A 19284-nucleotide genomic window follows, 5' to 3' on the forward strand; every position below is an offset into this window, starting at 1 on the left:
CAGGGAAGTTGGAGAAGGCTGGGGAAACTGGGCTTGTTTAGTCCAGAAATTAAGTGGCAACGCAGAGGAGATAGCAGTTTGTATTCACATAAATGAGGATTTTGGCTTTTTTGGTGTTCTCTGTGGGAAGGAGGGGAAGAAACTGAGTCTGCAGTGAGGAGCTCTTGCCAACCAGAGGTGGAATAGGCACCAGGTAATCTTCTAAACTGGATTTATTTTTATATATATATAAATATATATATATTTTTAATATATATATTTTTATATATGTATTAATAGATAAGTATTTGCCACATATTGTCCTAGCTGGTTCTGAGCATCTTGGATATTCTTTTATGTCTATGGTTCTGTGTTTCTGCCAGGTGTGTCTGAAGAACCTGACACATACATACAGACACCCAACAGATAATGGAACGTATAATTAAATGTCTTACATATTTAGAGATCTTTTGATAAACAACAGCATTTGTTAGGATTAAAGACGAAGATTTCAACCCCCTCAATAATATTTAACAAACTGAAGAGGTAACAGATGAAGTTGCGTTTCTGAAACAAGAACAGCAGCTTTAACGTCTCTGAATGCCCACGGGGAACTAGATGTTTCCATATATTTAAATTCATTGTGCCTGGGCTGAGAGCTGGCAGACAAGTGTGTATTTTCCACCTGACCTGCCTCCTGGGTGAGTATTACCTGCTCCTCGGCTGGCGGGACCAGCAGCTGCCTGCCGCCCGGGTGGGATGGGATGAGATGAATGTCAGCGATGACACCCTGATGCTGTCCTCAGCGTATTAACACGTTCTCATGTTTATCTTGCTCATCACAGTGTGTTTGGTGACAGCAACACCTGCTGGCGGCAGGTCTGTGGTCCAGGCTGCACAAGGACTGCGCAGCTGTGTGATACTTGGTGTGATGAAGCAGAATAGGCTCCACCCGTGCTGACAGGGGAGCTCCCCTTGGAAACCCATGGGTGGGAATCACTGGGAATCAGCCCCAGGGTGGCCCTCGGTGCCACCTCACACCTCTGAACGTTGGAGCTGCCTTTACCCGGGAGCTCGCCCAAACACGACCGGTCTGTGCCGCGGGCTCAGTGATGAGGAGAGGTTTGTGGGTCGCGCTCACGTCCTTCCCCAGACCAAACCAAGAGGGTTTTTTCCTCAATTCTGGGCCCCAGAGAGCCCGGCGCCTCGCCCGTGCGCCCGCGCCCGCCCGGGAGGAGGAGCGGAGCGGGCCGCAGTGCGCGCTGGGGCCTGTAGTGCTGCGGAGCCCGGCGCGGTTGCCGGGAGGCGGTGCCGCGCGGGGCGGCCGGGCCGGGCCGGGGGTCCGGGCCCCCCGCAGGTATCGAGCGGTTCGTCGGGAGCGCGGGCGCTGCGCGGGGCACAGCGGCCGTGGTGGGCGCGCTGCCGCCGGGCGGGGAGGGCCGCGGGGCCCGGGCCCGGCCCCGCCGGTGCCACAGGCCTCCCGGAGTCGATGTGGGGCAGGGCGGCTGAGGGGAGGGGAGAGGCTGCCGCCCGGGCTCGGTGTGGCCGGAGCGGGCCGGGCGACGGCGGGCAGGCAGAAATCGGCTGAAGGGGTGTGCGGGGGGAACAAAAGCGTTGGCAGGCCTTGCCAGGAGGTGCCTGTCTCTGGGATCTGACTCCGGGCGGCATGGGCAGTGTGAGGAGTGTGGGCTTCTGTAGGGAAACAAGGCTGTAATTGAGGGGTTTGGTGGAAGCATTGGCGTCTGTTCATACAGGCATGTCTGGAGGAGGAGGCTAATGCGAGTGAGACACACGTTCCCCTAAATATAAAGGCTGGTCTTGGTTTAATACCAGCTTATTTATTTTTTTTTTTTACTGCAATTTTTATTCATTACAGGTGATGGGATCTGTCTGATAGCTGTGGGAGGCCTTAGAGGTTTAGTCTCGGATGGAAATTAAGATTGGCTGTGGCATGTGTAGTTTTGTAAATCGATCATCTCGATGCTTGCTTTTTTCTCTGTACCTGTGATCATCGTTTTTTGCTCATTTATTCAGATTCTATTTTTATATGGGAAGAAAAGAACAGCTTTTCAGCCTTTATTAGTGATAGGAAGAAGAGAAAATTGGGTTTTCTAACATATAATTTGTTTCCCAGAATAGAGCGATACAGAATTTGTCGTGATGTTGTTTTCCCTTCATGGTCTTGGAAGTACATGGAAGTGTAATGTTCTTATTCTTTGTAGCTTAGTTAACATGAAGATGGAGGATTATGAAATATTCTGCAAGAAGCATCTTGCCAGAATCCAAGAAGAGGCACTAAAAAGAGAAACCTCTTTTGCTATTCAGCACAAAAACATCTCTCTCATTCAATTCCATGGAGTTCCTGTGCTTTCCCCTCTGGTAAGGGTTGTTATTTATTGTTTTCTTCTCTGGTGTGCTAACTCATGCTATTGGCATGAGCCTTGATGTCCCCATGTAATGATTCTGCTGAAGGTACAGCTCTGTGCGAGGTATCTCACATGTGAGGTATCTCCTGTGTGGCCTGCTGTTTAGTGTATTCTACGTATTCCTAGTCTTAATTTTACAAAGTAAAGGGGTAAAATATACTTTGTTTTACATTGACTACATTTGCTTTAATTTCTTGAAATTTTTCATCTTCAGAACTGGGGTAAAAGTGTTTGTGGTATTAAATAATGAGTATTATTGCTGGGCTTGACTTCATATAAAATCATATCAACATTTCAAATGTTGAATACATGAGGGTTTTTTAAAGTGTCAAAAAAAAACCCCAAACCAGTGCAAATAGGAAATACTGAGATACTTAAAAAGCTTTTAAGTAAATTTCTTTTTTGCATGTGTTTGCAGCTTCCTCTAACGTATTTCACAGGCTCATCAATTATGTTAAGTCATTCTATGCTTAATGCAAACAGAGCCAAGCAGAAGACTGTTGGTAGTTTGCGCAGTAGTGCAGCTGACTTCCTAGTTTCAGTGATGGGAAGTATGAATGGAGACGCTCTGTAACAACCATGTCCAAACATGAGATACACATTGGAGGCTAAACGGTGTATCTTAATACTCTTAACTTACAAATGGGTTGTTATTTTAAGGTTTCACAGAAGAAATGTATTATTTGGCTTGAGACTATTAAATTTTGTAGAACTTTGTGAAACTAATTTTTGTAGCTATATTTTGTAGATCTACTTTTGACTTTTATCCAAACCACATATTCTAAAGTTGTAACTCAGAAGGTTTTCAGATTGTGATTGTTGAAAGGATCCAGCAGACTGCTTGTATCCATTTCTTTCTTGTGAAATTCCCCTCTGGTTCAGCAGGGCACGTATAAGCAAGTCCTTCACAGAACTGAATAGTTTGAGTACCAGTAGGAAGATGAGTTGCAGAAGGGCTCCACAGGATGGCCAAAACTTCCCATCTCCATAGAGGACTGAGAAAGACCTGTCCTGCACTCTCAGTCCTGTGTCATTTGAAGTTGGTGCTGTAGCATGTAATGTTCATGCAGGTTTTTTATAAATGACCTTTTAAATTCATGTTCATTTGCATGTGTGTCAAGAAGGAGTTTTGTGCATCTTCCGTGAAAAAATAGGTTATTGGTTAAAAAGAAGCTGCCATTTAAAATGTATGCAAAGTCTCGACTTAGGTGATTGTTGTTCTTCTGTTGTTTTGTTCTTTTGTTTTTCTTTCTAATTTATTTCTGTAATTCTGTATTGCATTTTGCATTTAGTGATAGAAACCATGTTTCTTACACTCTGTTTTGCAGCTTAGCCTTGAAAAGAAAAAGGAAATACAGCAATACAAACAGAAAGCACTGGACCTAGAGACCTGGAGACAGAACTCCCGGAAAAGAGCTTTATTGAATCGTGTTCAGGAGATTCTAGATAATGTTCAGGTAGTGTTAATCCAAAGCCACCTTACAGCTTTACAGAAACCCTCTGCTTATAGGCAGTTTGAGAAAGTGCTGGGGGTTAAGTATTCACCAATATAAACATGAAATTAACAGCAGTTAACTCTCCAGAACCAGCATGTGCTAGTGTTTCATGCTATGTGACCCGATAATGGATTATTTAGTGATAATCTCTGTGTTCATTGTAATGCATGGGACTGGCTTTTCACTGCTTTCATTGGTGTATGCAAAAGGCAGACCACACCAGATGGCTGCTGCTTTTGTAACTGTGTTTGAAACTACTAGATAGTAAAAACAAATGAACAACTTACCCCTCTCCAGGTGTTAGAGCTTGCTGCAGTTACAAGCTTATGGTTTAATCAGAAAATAATCTATATTCAACCTTACAGTTACAGAACTAAAATTACCTTCATAACAACTTGCAATTCTGTGTGCTTTATAATTTTACTGCATGTTTTCTTTGCTGCTTCACTGACGAATTCACTTAGAGGTTTAAATTGAAAAAGCTATTAAATACATCTAATCGAGGTATTATTTGTCTTTGAAACAGTTGCAATACAGTCTTTAAATTAACCTGTGGCTTAAACAAATACAGTTAACACTGAATTTGTTGGGTTGCTAAGGTGGCAAACAAAACTTTGTGGTTTGCATTGTTAACTGGAGCGTGCATGGCAACACTCGCCTGTCTGGGATTGGAAGAGCAGATAAGGAGTACAACACAAAAATAAGTTAGCCTTTTCCTTTTTCCCAAAGGTGTCCCCTTAATGATTGAGTTGCAACACACAGGATAACCTGTAGGATAATTGTAGTGTGAAAACACTTTTAAACAGATGCTGGCTAGAAGTAGCATATAATACTTAAATAAAGCTGGTTTTCCAACTACTTTACAAGTGAAAACTATTTAATTGTCTCTGGATTAGTAAAGAAATGAATAATCTATAGTCCCACTATTTTTATTAGGAATTATGTTGATTTGTTCTTAGTTGTCTATAGGTTTATCTATATTTGATGCTGATTTTTTTTTTTCAATTACATTTCTTAATGTAAAATTATTTTAATCTATCCAAATTACCTTATGAAGAAAAGAGCATCTTTGCACTCTGATACGTGGTATCAGTAAAAAATTCTGAGTGGACCATTATTCAAATTTAGATTTTAATTCCAATAATTTGTTTCTTATTGCAAAGAGCTCCATATTTTAAGTAATTTGTAGGAAATCAGTAACAGTTGAACTGAAACCCTGGATTGGTTTTAAGGTAGTAGCATTCTTTTTTAAAATAGATGAAGCAGGGTTCTGAGGATCTGAGATTTCATCAAAATACATGATGTTTTTCAATTTTTATTTACAGATCAGGAGACGACCTAGTGTGAGTGACGTGAACACACAGGAGGCTGAGAATATTTGCCCTGATTCAGATTCAAAAGCTTCAGCTGACTTCACAGCTCTATCAGATGGCACTTTGGCATGTTCTCCTGAAAGGCATGCTTCCACAGCGCTTGAGAAGACACCAGATCTTAAGCCGTCGGATGCCATTGGGCAGGTGACACCAAATGTGACAGAAGTAGTTAAAGCAGCAGAAGAAAATGTTTTTTCAAAGCAAAGCGAGAGTCATGTCTCGAAAGATGTACCTTGTTCAAGGGCTGCGTCTCCTGACAATGTGCATAGTAAGCCTGCTTCATATGCTTTGCAAAAGCAGGAGAGAATAGGAGCGTCGCCGTCAGATGAGGAAGTCCAAGATCCATATGTAATGAGTCTTCAGAACCTGATGAAGAAATCTAGGGAGTATATAGAGAAAGAGCAAACCAAGTGTAGCTCAAAAAGTAATTCAAAGAGGAGTATGAGTGAAAGTCATTCAGATAAAGAAAACGATGGTGTTAAGACAACTGACTCTGTGAAAGAAAGAACAAAGCTTGCAGGCAGAAGTTGCGCTGCTCTGACACTTGATAAGCCTAGTCTTAATAAATCAAATACCCTTCTCCAAGGTGCCTCTACTCATACAAATAACACAAGTATGTCCACTTTATCCAGTTTTTCTAAAGTGGACATACCAATGAGAGTTGGAACACCCCCGCTGGTGGATTCAGATTCAGATGAAGAATTTAAAAAGACTTCTATGTTCGATCGTGACAGTAGCATTGTCAGGAGCCTCACAGGCTCTTATGCCAAACTGCCAAGCCCAGAGCCAAGCATGAGCCCTAAAATGCACCGAAGGCGCCCGAGACCTTTATCAATGGGGCACATAGTTATAAATAACCCAGTGAATGCTTTTGAGTTGAGTCCTAAAGGCAAGGGTAGAGCAATGGATCTAATCATGCAAGATATTGCAGACAAAAACAATGTGTCCGAATCAGTGCCAAAGTTCATGGTGGACTTCACTATGGCTTGCCCTAGCAGAATTCCTGGTGTCAGCAGGAATTCTTCAGGCCCTTATGATGGGTTGGGGGTTGGCAGACCGCATCGCCATTCCTTTGGGCACTTTGAAAGCAAAGGAACGTTTTCAGCTACAGTGGAAGGACAGGTAGTGATGGACAGCAGAGGCCCATATAAAGTAGAGACCAGCACTAATATTGTTGCTGCAAAACTGAATGAGCCATTTGCCAGCAGCCAGTCTGGAGCCACACAGAAGCTCCTAACTGCGAATGAAACCAACCCATCCAGTCTGCTAGAAAATACTAAATGTAATTCTCCAGTAGAACTCAATAAGTCTTACGATGTAGAAGACCCATCTCCACTACTAATGCAGAGCAAGAATATGCAACAGCAGATGGACACTCCAAATGTTTCCTCAGCAAATGAGCAGTTTCTAGAAAATAGTTTTGAAAAGGTAAAACGTAGACTTGATTTGGACACCGACAACTGCCAAAAAGAAAACAGTCCCTGTGTTCTAACAGTTGGAATGGAAGAAGAGAAGCAGTGGTTGCAAGAACAGAAGTATCCTGTGGGATCAGTTTACATTACCAAGACTGCAGCCCCTGATAATATGGCAAAAGGTAAAAGATTTCCTGTAGTTGAGGCTTTTCCTTAAATTTCTCGGTTTATAAACCTTTTGGAAAAAAACCTCCAGTGACCATTAGTCATTGGTGTTTCGAAGTATGTTCATATTTTATATACAAAAGCTTAAATTTTGTTCAGTGTAAATTACCTTTTTTTTTCAGTAACCTCATTATTTCTCTGATTTTTAAGTAATGACAGATTCTGAAATTCAGCTTGCTACGTGAGCTGTTTTTAACTGCTACAGGATGGCGTAATGGCTGCCTTAGGAGCCACTTGGAGTCAAAAATCTAACACCAGTTATTTTTAACAAATACTTGATGAAACAATTGATGAGGAAACCGGCTAAAACATACCAGTTTTGTCAATTCAGTTCTTATTCTCAAAGGTATCATTTGACAGCACAAATAGTAATTTCCTCTTTGAATGTAGAAATCTGAATTTAGTTTTGCTAAGAAAATTATTTCTCATTCCACAAGGTCTAAATAAGACTACTAAAAGGTAGCCTGTGTAAATTAAAATACCTTTTAATGGGTTGCAACTCACTATATAGGTATTTTGTTCAAATTCAAGACTGGTACATCTGTATGTGCCTCTACCAAAACAAGCTGAAGTGGCATCATTCACTTGAGCAGGTGCAGGTATGCTGTTCTTAGAGATAGGGTTTTTGTGACCTTATTTTAATATAGGCTCAGATGGAGTTACTGCTGGTCCGTTCACATGCTTATCCCACAAATGTAAACATGCAAATATTTTGAAGGGCTGTAGTAACTGATGAGGTTCTTTGCAATCCATCATGGAAACGTGATATCAAGGTTCTTTGCAATACATAATGGAAACCTGATAGCAAAGATCCGCTGTACCTTTTTACTGATGATGCAAAATACTCCTGTTAAAAGCATGTATGTCCATGGCAAAGATCACACAGAAATTATTTAATACTTGATTTTTTTGTAATGTATCTTCTCAGAAGATATTTTAAAAACTAAAATGTTGGCCTTTGAAGAAATGAGGAAGAGACTTGAGGAACAGCATGCGCAACAACTGTCAATTCTGATAGCTGAACAAGAGAGAGAACAGGAGAAATTGCAGAAGGTAAGGTAAAAAGTGGAAAAATTCTAAGCAAAGGGCGTGTGTGTTGTGTTGCAGCTTGTCAGAAAGCAGTTGGTTTAAAAATGTATGTTCCATTGCTTTGTAGAGTTAGAATTAAGTATGAGTCTGTTTCTCTTTCTTTTGTAGGAACTGGAAGAGCAGGAGAGAAAGTTGAAAGGGAAGAAGGTTGCTACAACAGAAATAGAAATTTCCAAAGTGAACATTAACAGTAGGATGGAGTTGGAGTGGAGGAAAAAAAGCGAAAGCAGCTTGCTGGAAAGTGTGCAGTCTCAGCTGGAGACGGTCCACAATGCAAACTCTACCAGCATTGGTAAAACTGATGGCATAGAACAAAGATTAAATATTATATATTTTGCTCTACAATGCTTGATGGGACCAGCTGCCCCACTCTATTGATAAAGGCAGTGTTCCTGCCCTGGGATACTTGTTGATCAGGATAATGTGGACAGCTGCTGTCTCCAGCACATCTAAAACAAATTCTGGGTTGCATCTTAGTCTAGATGGCATTTAACACAGTTTCAGCCATCCTTGTACTGTGCCATGTGTTGCATTTGTTATATAATTGTTATAGGGCATATTCAAGGAAAAGAAGCTAAGAGTAAACTCATTTGGTCAAGGATGAGCATGTGGATATGCATCATGTCACAGACGGTTCATTCTCATGTAGCTGTAGAGAGTGGGAGAGGTGTTCTCCTTTGGGTAGGAGGATTAGAGGGGCTCTTTCAAGGGGTCTTGAATGCAAGCTGGTGGAGTCTTGAAAGCTATGGCTAATGGAACACCTCTCACCAGTTCCAGAACATTAGGAAATGTTTTGGTTTGTCTTCTGTTTAGCAAATTTTGCTAGGAAATGAATCAGAAATACTCAGATTGCTTCTTGCAATTGACCTTGTAAACAAAGCTGCTACCTTGGAGCTGAGTGCATATGCACACATAGTCTTTACTTTATGGACAAAAGCGTGTTGAACTGCACTTTCTGCTTTGCATGCAGGTTTTGCTCATACTACAACACCTAGCACCTTTGCTTCCACAAGTGAAACATCATTCTTTCTCTGGGGACCATCAGGCACTGGAGTTATAAAAACCTCAGTATCTAGGCCAAGTAACAGGATCAAAAGTAGGTGGACACAGGTAAGGGAAAAAAAAGCTATTTATAGCTTAAAAAGCCTGTAGTTTTTTGTTACCAGCTATCACTGGTAACTTTGTGATAGCTGAGCAGTAATAAATCTCACAGAAAAGTTTAGTATCTGTTCCTGTATCGACTTCGATTACACGAGAGAACTGTATAGGATATTTTCTTTGTTTTTCATATATTGCTAAGTTAATATTATGGTGGGTACTTTTGGCCCAGCCAGAACTTTATCATAATCAGCTTGTTTCTTACTTCAAATTTTTGGTGACATGATTGACGTTATTTGAGAGAAAAGTAATAGTTCTTGGCTTTTTAATCAAATGTTTCGAAAACGCTTCTGTTCTTTTAAGGTTTTCAGTCCCGAGATACAAATGAAGTTCGATAAGATCACTGCTGTGGCAAAGGGGTTTCTCACTCGTAGACTCCTGCAGACAGAAAAACTGAAACATCTGAAGCAAACTGTAAAAGTGAGATCAGCATTTTTATATTGTGTAGCTTCGTCTCCTGTTTTTGTTCCTGTCTTCAACTGACACATGAAATGATGCTTTTTCTGCTTTCAGAAGAATTTCGGCATGTGTGTCACATGAACATGTTTAAGTGTTGCACTGCTCAGTGTCATAAGGTCTAAGTCAAAGAATATGTGTCCTATGCATACACTTTGTAATGATTTCTTTGTTGTGAGAGATGATGCTTGGTGCTTAATCTTATTTTCCTGTCTTCCCCAGGATACAATGGAGTTCATAAAAAATTTTCAGTCTGAAGCCCCATTAAAAAGAGGAAGTGTTTCCGCACAAGATGCGTCCCTTCATGAAAGAGTAATGGCTCAGGTGACACAATTTAAACATTTTTCTTTTCCCCCCTTTTTTTTACCCTTTCCTAGCTATTCTGCTTTTGTAGTGTAAATACCTAAAACCTTCAGGGTGACTTTGTTTAAAGGAAAAAGTTTAAAATATGGCTGTGAAGAGAAGATTCCAGTTTTGTGCTGACACATTAAGAGAGATACCAGAATTATCTTTTCAAGTGTTTTGTTTAGATCGGAACTGAGAAGAGTCTGATGATCAAAACTTGACTCAATACTTTATTAAAATGTTAATAAATGTTAATTGTTCTTTCCAGCTGCGAGCTGCTCTGTATGACATCTATGACATCTTTTTTACAATGGAGGCATCAGAAAGGATGAATATTCTGCGTCATGATCGTGAAGTTCGTAAAGAGAAGATGCTCAGGCAAATGGTGTGTTAAGAGCATGTAAACTGTTGCAAGACTTTCAGTGCTGAATCATTTTGCTTTTAAGAGGTTCTTCCTCAGCCAGCCAAAAGTTTTTAAAATCTAAGTTGTTGTTTAATTATGCTTCTGTAGGTAACTTTCTTCAAATAAAAAAAGAGGTCAGTGCAGTAGGAGTTATTACGTTGAAGCTTTTAATGTGTAGATGTATAAAAGTTAGGATTAAAAACATTGTGAAAATAACAACAGAAAGTCCCTAACAAGAATTTGTTATGGCACACAAACCTTTTAATCTGGTAATATGAGGGAGATCCTTGAATTTTAAAAAAGAAAAAAAAACCTTGAATTTAAGCTGAATATGAAATTAGCACTGAAAACACTTGGTTTTGTTGGTTCTTTTGCTTTTTTAGGATAAAATAAAGAGCCCGAGAGAGCGAGTGACACTTTCAACAGCTACACAGAAATCTCTGGACAGGAAGAAGTACATGAAGTATGTGCAGTTCTCCCTTTGTAGTGGTGGTGGGTGGTGGTGGATGGCAAGAGGATGAGTAGGAGGCATTGGAAGTAGTGAAAAGATGTTTTTGGAGTCTTTCCAAAGCTTCTTTCCAAACTAACATCTCTCCCAGGAAGAATGAATAAAAACCTGTCTGTGGGTGTCTGCTGTCTTACTGGTAGTAGTTCACTCTTACTTTTAAGAGACTTATTGTTTGCATGGGAGAAAAAATGTTTGTTCTAAGTTGTGTTTATGTTATTTTCCAGTGGTGAATACTTAGTTTATGGTTAATGTAAATTGCAAAATTGTTCCAAGTTATTTTATCAGTCTTTCTGAAGTGCCTAGCAATAGAGATACTTGATGGAGTATCTCTGCCAAAGTTTTTTGAGGGGCTGGTAGCAAGTGTTATCCTGCAACACAGTTGACTGAACAGTTGTGTGATGCTTGAGAGTAAAAAGTGATAATCTGTAGTACTGCCGTAGATCATGCTGTAGTTTTTCTCTTACTGTTTCTGTTCAAGACCTAAGTGGTGATTTTATAATTTAGATATATTTCTATACTTTTGTTTCTCTAGGGCTTCAGAAATGGGAATGCCAAGTAAAAAAATAATCATAAAACAAAAAACTCCTGAAAGCCGGTGAGTGAAGATTACTTGTATTAGAATGCTTGTAAAGAACTGTCATAGAGATTCCTTGATCTGCGTTGCTGGTTTGCCATCAATCAGCTCAGTTCCTGTCACTATTATGACAGCCAGTAATGATTTAGCATGGTCTGAAAAAGAGGTTTATTAGCTCATTAGAAGTTAGAAAAGATGCATAGAGTCAGTTCTGAAATTTTATCTTCAGAAATGATTTATTTATGGCTTTAAATGTCTGTGTTCAGGTTCAAGGTTTTTCTCCAAGATACACTATTAGTATTTCTTAAGCTTCAGTTTGACACTGCTTTTTTTAATACCCTTTACTTTGCCATGTAGTCATTGATATGCTTATCTTTGGAAAGCTGTCAGAAAAGAAGCAGCTTTCTGTTGTGATGTGAAGTTCTTGCTCCTAGATTGTGGGATGGTTTCTTTAGATCACAGAAATTACAGTGTTCAGTACTTGCTATCCAGGAAGACAGCAGCTGCTCTCTCATGAGGCCTGTCTGCGCCTTTTTCTAATATAAAAAGTCAGATACTCAGCATCCCCTAAAACCAATTTTTATCCCATGCTTACCCAAAAGCTTTGAAGATGTGCTGTCTACTAACAGAGTTCAATCTTCAGTGACTAGTTTAAACGATTCAATCCTTTTTTCCTGTATGTTCCTATCAATGACTAGGATCCCAAGGCACTGTTGAGGAGTTCTATCTGTGTGCTTTCTTGTTTCTTTGTTTTAAATAGCGGGAGTAGTAACCCTATTCTGGCATTTTAATTCCAGCCACTTTTGCCTACACATCATCTGCATTACAGAACCTGTTGGCCTTTCTGAAATTTGTTATGTGAAACACCATGCATAATTTGGTATTCCTTATGAGTTTTGGGTTGGTTTGGTTTTGTGGTTTGTTTTTTGGTTTGTTTTGTTTGTTTTGTTGATTTTTTTTTTTATGAAGGAAAAAAGTACTAATGAAAGTTTGTGTTTTACCAGTGTACTGCAAACCAATCAAGGACAGAATGCCCCAGTTCACAGACTTCTTTGCAGACAAGGGTAAGGGCACAGTATTTTACAGCCTGAATATGAAAGTAAATGCAAAGTGCAAGAGCACCGTTATTTCTGAATCATATTTACACATACTCGTGCAACTGTTGTACATAGTAAAACTACTTACTTCTCACAGTATTTGGAGAGAGTGATGAAGCTTTGTTCTACGTTATACTGCAGGAAAATAATGTTCTCATCCTCTCGTGTATTGTCTCCATTTACACTGTGTTCCAACATTTCTATTTGTAACATTCATTCCATGAAGCTTTGCTTCCACATAATGAAATATGTATATTTTTATATGTAGGCTGTAATGCCACAGTATCTGAACTGAATCAGTTTCTTGAATAGAGCTTTAAATATCTGTTCATGGGGAGATGTTCTTCTTTTTAATGTATCTGCGTAAGCCATAATAACGTCTATAGGAATTGTACTCAGGAGGAGGCTCTGTGGGACACTGTAAAAATGTTTTCATGCCAAACACAGTTTGATAGTGTCTTTATATGTTTGGATGCAGCCTTTCAACTTTGTTGCAAGTGACTTATTAACTCTTTTATATTTAATTAGAACCCCTAAGACCTCAGTGAAGGGGGTTGAGCAAAATAGAAAGAAGGCCTCAGAGAGCAGAATGTCTAACAAGGCTATTTCAGGTGTGTAGAAAATTGGTGCTTGGATCTTATAGTAAATACTAGTATCTAGAAAAAGTAAATGGGCAATATCTTGTTTTCCTTTTCTTGTGCACCTGCTTTGCTATGTCTTTAATCTAATCTATCTCTTTAAACAAACACGCGCTGGTAACTTAACCATCCACTTTCAAATTCTATAAACACAGTATATAGAATGTACAGCACAGCTCGTTTGCTTTCACTCACCAGATGCCCAGTCATAAAAAGTTTGCCAGATACATTCACTGTTTGTGAAGCTCACAGTAGTCAAAATAGACTTGGATTAGAATCTTAATGTTATTGGACTCTGAGTTCTGTACGCACGTGTGACTTGTCCTCAACACAAAGCCCATTGAAAGGGCAGGAAGCACAGTTTCAGACTTACCAGTGGGCTTTCAGTCATCAGACAGTCCTAAAATTATATATACTACTCTCGCATCTTACAGCATGTATTAAGTGTCAAATGTTTCCAATAAGGGAAATTCTTGTTGATTAACGCCCTGGAGCAATGCTGGCAGGGAGTATCTGCAAGGTTTAGTGCAGTGTGTACACTGTTTAAATGTGATGTTTTCCCAGAGTGTTTGCTCTTTTCATAGTACTTTGTGAAGCCAGGGGAAGTGGCCATAGAAGAATGTATTGTAAGAAACTAGGCAAACACATCTGTAGCATTTCAGTTTGAAGAGGGGGAAATAAAGAAGCAAACATGGAGTTTACAACCAAGGTTTTATCATTTATTTTCCTGTTCTCCTGGCAGTGCTGTCACCACTAGAGTGGAGCACGGCAGTTGTTCGGTTGCACTCATTGACACTCCAGAAAAACTAGCAAAGGTGTAAATAATCTCTGAAATATAAAGAAGAAAATTAAGTAAGCAATATAATTTTAGCAATCAGAGGTAGCCATTAAGGGAAGTTCTGATCTGCAAGTTTGCGAAACTGTGTCTGGTATTGACTAGTAAATGGGAGTGCTGAAGAAAACAACAAAACAGTCAAGACCTCTACCAATTACAAAGTAAAAGAGTAGTAGTGTAAGGGTGGTGTCAATGTCAAGTTCAGCACTGGTTTGAGATTTGGATGCCATCCTCAATCTCATATAATTCATGCTGAGCTCATAATGATCTGCAGTGTTTTTTACATTTGCCTCTGACATCAGACCTGCAGTTAAAGCATTCTTTCTCACTCCTCAGTCGGCAGAGTGTGCTGCTCTGCTAAGCCCTGAGTTTATCTTAGTCATAATTATTGAAGTCATGACAGTTGGTACTTGGCAATGAAAAGAATCCTTTGGGATATATCTCTAAATTTCTCTTTGCCTTTTCTTACTGCTATTTGTTGAATATCTGGAAAGCTATGTAATGCCTTTTGTAGTGGCCTTCTTGGAACTTAGAGCAGATGTGTCTAACCAACTTTAGGCTGCCTAGTTCTGGTTGCACAGCGTAACCTCATTTAGTGTTTGGACATCATGTGTTCCCATGGTGTAATACCAATACTTCCATATGCTCATTTATAAATAGGTTAGACTACTTGTATTAATAAAAATGCCTTCTGAAATTATTAGGTGGGGAACACTTGGCATGAAAAAATAATCTGTATAATTTTGCAATAATGAAAAAGCCTTAAGTTGAATACATTTAAATAGAACGTGGTTTTCTTTATATGCATAAAATGGCTTTCTAATATGGATAAAATGTGAATAGAGAAGAAAGGCTTGGCAGTATGTTGAAGTTTTTTGTTAATAATTTTTTTTAAATTACAGGGTTTTTTAAGTAATAAAGAGCCGTTTTTTTCAAGAGGTGATCCTTGAAAGTCATCTGTATTGAGGCAGCAAGTTCTGTCTGGGAAAGACCATAGACAGAGAAACAACAACCTGAAGTGAATTTGAAAAGAGGATGTAAAAAGCCAAACAAATACATATGCCTCTCTTGCTGTACTAGAAGTTGTGCATGTCAGAAAACAAAGAGTTGTAGCAGTGGCTTGGTCCAGGCAATACAGAGATTTATTTGTAACTATACCAGTCTGCTGTACTCCTAACCCACAACATTTTTAATTTCTTATCTTCATTCATCCCTGACTCCCAGTTAAACTGCGTCTATTAGAGGGGCAAAAGGGCAGGAGGATTAGTAGAATACAGCTATTATAAAAACATTCAAATTAGATATGAGACAAACCCTCAGAAGGAAACAATACTGTACTCATCCAACTCGTCTTCTTTTTTCTTCTTTCATTTTTCTGGTTTTTTTTACTTTTTGTCTACAAAGTGCTTAATACCACTCCAATTGGTGGTTGTCTTTTTCTGTCAAGAAGGCATTTCATTTAGGAATCAACTAGTGACCCTAAATTTATTTTTTGTTGTTTTGTACTCTTTCAAAGTTCTGTGCTAAAGAGAAAAGTACAAACTAGTAAATCCATGAAGAGTCTTATTTGTTGAGTTAAAAAAAAAAGTATTTTAAATAGAACCAGGCTGTTCAGTCAGTAGCCTGCAAGCTGGGCCAGGTATTTAATGTGATCTGATTGTGTTAAGGTGGTTGAGATCAGGCTGCTGCTACAACTAGACCTATTGATCTCCTTTGGTTTTGCCCAGTCTGAGTAAGTGGTGTGGAAAAGAGGGCACGAGGCACATAGAATATTTGGGTGGCAGCAGCATTTGGCCAAATGTCTTTCCCGCCTGCCTGTCTGGGCTGAGCAAGGAGCAGATGGCCTGTGTGAGATGGAGTGTGCTATGAAGTGTGTTAATTCAGGCCAGCACTGCAGGAAGGCATCACGCTTGCTCTGTGTGAACAGCAGGTCAATTGTATATCATAGGAGAGAGGCCACTTCCCTATACTGTCCTCTTATGTGTGGGAGATTTTTATGCAACTTGGAGGAGAGCGATGAGCTAGTGTTTAATCACTAAATAAAGCATCATGCCTGCCAGCCTGGTTGGTTGTCCTACAAGATCACAGACGAGCTGAAGAGTACAGCACTGGAGAGTGTTGGGCCAGCACAAATGCCTTTTTGTGTAGTGGGAAACAGTGTTCAGATGCGAGGGATCCTGCTGGGGTGAGGTCTCTGTGGGCATTTCCAAAGCTGCTCTGCACTGTGCTGAATGTAGCCCTTGGACATCTGTGAGTAACCACTGCAACTCTGACAAAGAGTAGCGGAAGAGCCTACAAAGGACTGGCACGTACTTTGTCACATTCATTTATTCGCGTGGTAACTACTTCTCTCCCATGGCTGTCTTGCATTTCCATTGCTCTGCACCACACGGTGTGATTGTCACTGCTTTGTGTGAATGTCTGCTCACACTGCTGGGCACTTAACTGCTTGAACCCAGTGAATGCTGAGTTGTGCTACTTTTTAGCAGCCTGCAGCACTAAACCCTTGTTACTGGAAGATATTTGCGCTATGCATAGTATAATATGGCTTTATAAACATATATATCTGAGTATATATTTGTTTCATGTGGAGAGATTGATTTGTCATTATTTTTATACTTGAGCACCTTCACTTTTGTAAGGGTCCTGCCTGATGACCTTATTCATACTGCACTTTGTGTATATGGAACCTGGGAAAACCTACAACTGTCTCTTGATTTATTAATGTGGCAGCTGGAGAAAAGGGAAGAGTTATCTTAAATATTTTACTTTTATAATATTTTTTAATTGATTGTTTAAAAGTAATACATGGCATAAACTTATCAGTCATTTAATCTCTGTCTTGGTGATGTGACAGGAGCGTTATAAAAAATTTGTAGTTGTAGATGTTTTGGAGTAGCAGAAAAGAAGATGGAATAGTTACTGAGGAAGGAAATATAAAAAGTCGCTACTTTCAAACCCATAGGTAATTTTCGTAAGGCATTTTGGGTGTAATGTTATGAAAACTATCATTTTAAAAGTAGCCACTGAATATATAATACTGCTTAAAAATATATATAAATTGTCCTACACTTTTTCAGCTATTTTTGATGGATAATCCTGTTAGAAAAGTCAGTACTACTAATTTTAAAATGGTAATATTTCTACTTCATTTTTAGGAGCATATGCAGGAAGAACCCAAAGAAAGAAGCCAAATGTTGTGACAATTTAAGAAGACAGCACTCACTGGGATAAAATGGCTGTTCTTTAATGATGGCATTCTCAGCACTGATTGAAACATTGCACCTCCTACTCGTATATGTATATTTAGAAATTATGAACATATTTTGTCATTTCCAGATGATGACACATTAATACAATCATATCGAAGTAATAAAGGGCTGTGAAGCTTGAATACCCGTGGAAAAATTGCATGTTAAAACTTATATATTCATACTGCTACAAGCACATAAGGTTATTAATCTTGTTTATTTAAAGATCACCACAGGGCAACATTAATTTGTGACTTTTTCCCACTCTAATTCCTGTGTCTGACACACGCTTTTTGCATTACTTAAAACCACAGTTTCTGTGTATGAGTGAGATTACCTCATTTTAAATAGTAATGGCCTAAATGTTTTGCATTTCTCCTGAGTTGGACTGACATGGATCCAGATTCACTGCTGGGCAGACCAGATGTGCTTTCGAAGACTATACTGAAACAGCACTTTTATACATGAGGTAGATCAAACTGATGTGCTGAAAGAGTCCTAGGATTTTTTTCCTTGCTGTCTACAGCATTTTCTTATGGAAACAACTTTTGACCAAGATGAAGAGAAGTATATGTTCTACAAAAATTTCAGAAGGCAAGATTTTAATTGTTTTACCATTTCATACTTAAAAGTGATTGTCCATAATAATAATTCAGATATCTTTTGTTTCATTGATGACAGTCACGATTTTTCTGAGCGGTTTCTCTTCTGCCATAATCTGACAGGCCCTGAAATAATGATTTCAGGGAGGAAAAATATCCCTACTAAATCCCAGCAAACACAATCTCATATTTGTGAAAATCTAATATTAAAAGATCGTGCTTATATTTTAACTTGGTCTTCCCACTGATGGATATTATCCTTCAACTTGAGCAGAATTCTGTAACTTCTTTTAATGACTTTAGCACATTAATAGGGAATTGATAAGGAAAAGCTTGGCCGTGTGAGTCTTTGCAGTGCTTACTTTGCTCTGCAACAGTAGGAGTAGAGAACTGACTAACAGAATGTGAAATGGATTGTATTTTGTTACTTTCCCAGTATGGGTACAGTGCAACACCCTGACTTTGAAGGCGTTGTAACATATTTATGTGGATGTAAGAAAAAAGACTGACCAAAAATTTCGTTGTGTTAAATAGCATGAAAGAGGAACATTAATGGTGGGATGAGGAGAGTATCTTCATGGGCAGCGACGAGTGAATTGGCTTGCTTGTGGCACTGGCTGTGGCTTTCCTCTGCCACCACATCAGTCCTCTGCAGCTACTGACATTGTTCAGAACAAACGTTTTATACCATGCAGTAAGTTGCCCAAACCGCACACTTGGAAAATGACAAAAATCCTGCCTGAACACTTTGAAGAGCAACACTGCTTGCAGCACTTTACCATGGCGTTTATGTAAAAGCCTGGGGTGGGGATCCCTCACGGTGTAAATTTCAGAGTTTTCACCAGTGGAGGACCTGCCTCTACCATGCAAATGCTGTGGTTCCTTAAAATTACAGATGTAATTCAGGAAATGCCCAAGGCAAGCTTCCCAGCCCCCCATGGAAGCTCAGGTTTGGTTCCCACCTTTCCTTAGGAGTGGAAAACAGCTCGAGGGGAAACATTTACAGTGACAAGAGTAACCTGTGTCACGGGTGACAAGACGTGCTGTTGGTGTATCGGTACTGAAGATGGATGTTTTTAAAGGATGTTTTATGTGCTGTATTTATTATTAGCATGGGTGATATGTTGATGTAAAATTAGGTTTAGTTTAAGTGTTGGTAAAAATGAATGCTTACCTTCTGTTCAGGTTTCACATCTAAACCTCTCTTACTTTAAGCATGCTTCCAGTGTGTGTATTAAACCATTGTAGCACAAAGGGTTTTTTAACTTTCACGAGGCCTTTCTCTTGACAAGTGCCAGAATTTGTTTTTGTACTTGGTGTTTTGTATTTATACCTATTTATCTTTTTATTTTGTGTGGAACTGTGACATCGTTATGAAAGTGTATTTATTTTTGTACTTTATTTCGTTTTCACCAGT

General features: G+C 39.3%; 1 protein-coding gene across 7 annotated transcripts; it reads left to right on the plus strand.

The window, feature by feature from the left end:
• Positions 1-972: 972 nt before the first annotated feature.
• On the plus strand, positions 973-19034 carry CCP110 (centriolar coiled-coil protein 110). 7 transcript variants are annotated; one of them, XM_030482622.1, is made up of 16 exons: positions 974-1138; positions 2202-2358; positions 3734-3862; positions 5227-6868; positions 7840-7964; positions 8109-8292; positions 8971-9110; positions 9462-9578; positions 9837-9938; positions 10228-10344; positions 10746-10825; positions 11031-11096; positions 11403-11465; positions 12449-12508; positions 13070-13152; positions 17173-17940. In XM_030482622.1, exons 1-16 carry the CDS (start codon positions 1092-1094, stop codon positions 17223-17225), a joined length of 3165 nt encoding a protein of 1054 aa, XP_030338482.1. In that variant the 5' UTR covers positions 974-1091; the 3' UTR covers positions 17226-17940. The 7 variants fall into 7 exon arrangements, with proteins under 7 accessions (XP_030338484.1, XP_030338482.1, XP_030338487.1 ...); XM_030482623.1 differs by lacking the exon at positions 974-1138 and adding an exon at positions 1215-1336; XM_030482624.1 differs by lacking the exon at positions 13070-13152 and having other exon boundaries at positions 973-1138.
• Positions 19035-19284: the final 250 nt, after the last annotated feature.

Source organism: Strigops habroptila, chromosome 4, assembly GCF_004027225.2.
Source record: "Strigops habroptila isolate Jane chromosome 4, bStrHab1.2.pri, whole genome shotgun sequence".
Taxonomy (NCBI): domain Eukaryota; kingdom Metazoa; phylum Chordata; class Aves; order Psittaciformes; family Psittacidae; genus Strigops; species Strigops habroptila.

Excerpts from the sequence above, each read along its gene's own strand:
- CCP110 (XM_030482622.1), top strand. The coding sequence starts at position 1,092 with ATGAGGAGAGGTTTGTGGGTCGCGCTCACGTCCTTCCCCAGACCAAA. Across the intron at positions 2,359-3,733 it reads TTCCTGTGCTTTCCCCTCTG|CTTAGCCTTGAAAAGAAAAA; the intron begins GTAAGGGTTGTT and ends TCTGTTTTGCAG. Across the intron at positions 12,509-13,069 it reads AGACTTCTTTGCAGACAAGG|AACCCCTAAGACCTCAGTGA; the intron begins GTAAGGGCACAG and ends ATATTTAATTAG.